This window comes from Hyalella azteca, unplaced genomic scaffold, assembly GCF_000764305.2.
Source record: "Hyalella azteca isolate HAZT.00-mixed unplaced genomic scaffold, Hazt_2.0.2 contig14329, whole genome shotgun sequence".
NCBI lineage: Eukaryota > Metazoa > Arthropoda > Malacostraca > Amphipoda > Hyalellidae > Hyalella > Hyalella azteca.
This window is the reverse complement of record NW_025944219.1, coordinates 110,123-112,837: the sequence shown is the minus strand read 5'-3', so window position 1 is coordinate 112,837 and position 2,715 is coordinate 110,123. Positions and strand designations below refer to the sequence as shown.

General features: G+C 45.1%; 1 protein-coding gene across 1 annotated transcript in view; it reads left to right on the top strand.

Annotated features, from left to right (window-relative positions):
* The window catches only part of LOC108682671 (AP2-associated protein kinase 1), a 2,894-nt gene extending 912 nt beyond the window's left edge, over nt 1–1,982 (top strand). The window contains exons 3-5 of the mRNA XM_018171883.2: nt 189–389; nt 729–867; nt 1,813–1,982. Of these exons, the coding sequence (XP_018027372.2) occupies nt 189–389; nt 729–867; nt 1,813–1,982 (510 nt within the window). The remainder of the gene's footprint in view (nt 1–188; nt 390–728; nt 868–1,812) is intronic.
* Nucleotides 1,983–2,715: the final 733 nt, after the last annotated feature.

Sequence of the window (2,715 nt, the reverse complement as noted above, 5' to 3'; positions counted from 1 at the left end):
CACCACTAATGGGTTGCACCACTAATGGGTTGCACCTTTAATGGGTTGCACCACTAATGGGTTGCACCACTAATGGGTTGCACCACTAATGGGTTGCACCACTAATGGGTTGCATCACTAATGGGTCACACCACTAATGGGTTACACCACTAATGGGTTGCACCACTAATGGGTTGCACCACCACCAGGTTGAGAACATCCTGTGCGGCAGTGAAGGCTACGTGCTGTGCGACTTCGGGTCAGCAACAAGCGAGGCGGTGCGGCCGCTGCAGTGCGGGGTGCCTGCTGTGGAGGAGGACCTGGCCCGCTACACCACACTTGCTTACCGCGCCCCTGAGATGGTTGATCTATACGCCGGGCACACCATATCCACCAAGGCTGATATATGGGTCTGTCTTGTGCACTAGCGATTCATTTTGTTAGTAATTTTTTTTTTGAATAATTCCTGTTTTTTGATCAATCAATTAATTATTTAAATCAAGGAATTTATCAAACAGTCTTATGATTAATTCCTGGATTTTTAAACGGCTGTGTCCATAACTATGCTGTTGGGTTGAAGTTGAAGCAGATGTATGGTTATGGTTTGTGGTACGTCTACGATGCATGTTTATTGTTTGTGGTACGTGTACGATGTATGTGTATATGGTTTGGGGCATATGTATGCCTGTTGTATAACACAGCAGCTTGAAGGTTTTCCTACAGTTTTGCTACAGTTATCCCTCCTACAGGCACTGGGGTGTCTGCTCTACAAGCTCTGCTTCTTCTCCCTACCATTCGGGGAGTCAGCGCTGGCCATCACGTCGGGGAGCTTCAGCTTCCCCAGCGACAGCCCCGTCAAATATTCCCCCCAACTCCTCGCCCTCATCCGTGCGTTCACTCCATGTGTAGTGTCATACAAGTAGGAAATAAAGATCAATAGATCAATGTGAATATATTCAAAACGCTTCAACGTAATTAAAGCATTAATATAAATATATTGAATAGATATTTCCTCTACTACTCGCCCTCATCCGTGCGTTCACTCCATTTGTAGTGTCGTAAAAGTAGGAAATATAAATTAATGTGAATATATTTAAGACGCTTCAATATAATTAAAGCTTCAATAACAATATATTGATTAAATATTGCCCCTTCTACATGCCCTCGTCCGTGCGTTCACTCCATGTGTAGTGTCGTAAAAGTAGGAAATGAAGATTAATGTGAATATATTCAAGACACTTCAATAAAATTAAATCTTCAATATTAATATATTAAATGAATATTTCCCATTCTACTTACCCTCATCCATGTGTTAACTCCATGTGTAGTGTCATAAAAGACGCACTTTAATACAAACAAACAAAATACAACATCAAATACAAAACAAAACGGGCAATTACTCAAAAACAGAGATTAAGTACAGAAAATACAAACATTTACTCACATTCTACTTCTAAACATGCAGTCACTCAGGAAAAACATTGGGGCAAGTCTGCTCCCCACTGTGCATTTCACATAAAGTGGCCTTCATTGAAGTTTGTTTTCTCACAACGCCTGCCAATTAGATTGAATAGTTAGCGCTGCAGTGAGCTTTATATTCTCTTATTTAACTTCAGATGCTATCATTTGTGCTGGAATTAGTTACCTATATTGAGATATTTTCTATTCGGTGTTTGACAAAGAAATTATTATTGACGTTTTATGCCAAATAAAAAAATTAAATTAAACACAGGCTACCTGCTTTTGTATTTAAATTAAAATTAAATTGAATAATTAAACACAGGCTACCTGCTTTTGTGTTGATTTAAAATGAAATAAAATAATTGAACACAGGCTACCTGCTGACGCCGGCCCCCGACGCGAGACCCGACATCTTCCAAGCGGCGGGAGTGGCGGCGAGACTGGCGGGCGTCCCGAGCTTCGTTACCGCCAACCCCGCCGTCAGTTCTGAGTCTGGCGGGCCGTGGGAGTCTGCTGAGTGGCGGGAACCTGGGGCGTTGTGATGTAGCTTTGTGTTGTAGCGTTGTGATGTAGCGTTGGGATGTAGGGTTGTGATGTAGCGTTGCGTTGTAGTGTTGGGATGTAGCGTTGGGATGTAGCGTTGGGATGTAGGGTTATGATGTAGCGTTGTGATGTAGCGTTGTGATGTAGCGTAGCGATGTAGTGTTGTGATGTAGCGTAGCGATGTAGTGTTGTGATGTAGGGTAGCGTTGTGATGTAGCGTTGTGATGTAGGGTAGTGTTGTGATGTAGGGTAGCGTTGTGATGTAGCGTTGTGATGTAGGGTAGTGTTGTGATGTAGGGTAGTGTTGTGATGTAGNGGTCAGGGGAGTGGATGAGTGTTGCCATAATGAGTTGCGTGTCGCCAGGTGAGGCCGGCACGTCGGTGGCGCCGCGGCAACGACCAAAGCCCCAGCAGCAGCTGCCCCCCTCCTGTGGGGGTGTCGTGCCCCCCCTACCCCCTCTCCAGCCTCCCCCTCACATCACGCCCCCCTTGCCTGGTGAGTGCCCTCAGTAAGTGGCAGGCATGCCCGAACCTGCTCGAAATCTGCCCCAAAACTGCCCTCAAAATTTGTCCTAAACCTGCTTTAAATCTGCTCCATAACTGCCCCTAACCATTCCCAAACCTGCCTCCAAATCTTCCCCAAAACCTGCCGCCAAATTTGCCCCAAACCTGCTCTGTTTCCTCAATCGGCGCAGATTTCTTCTCCAAGCTCTAACTGGCTAGTGTAGTGTT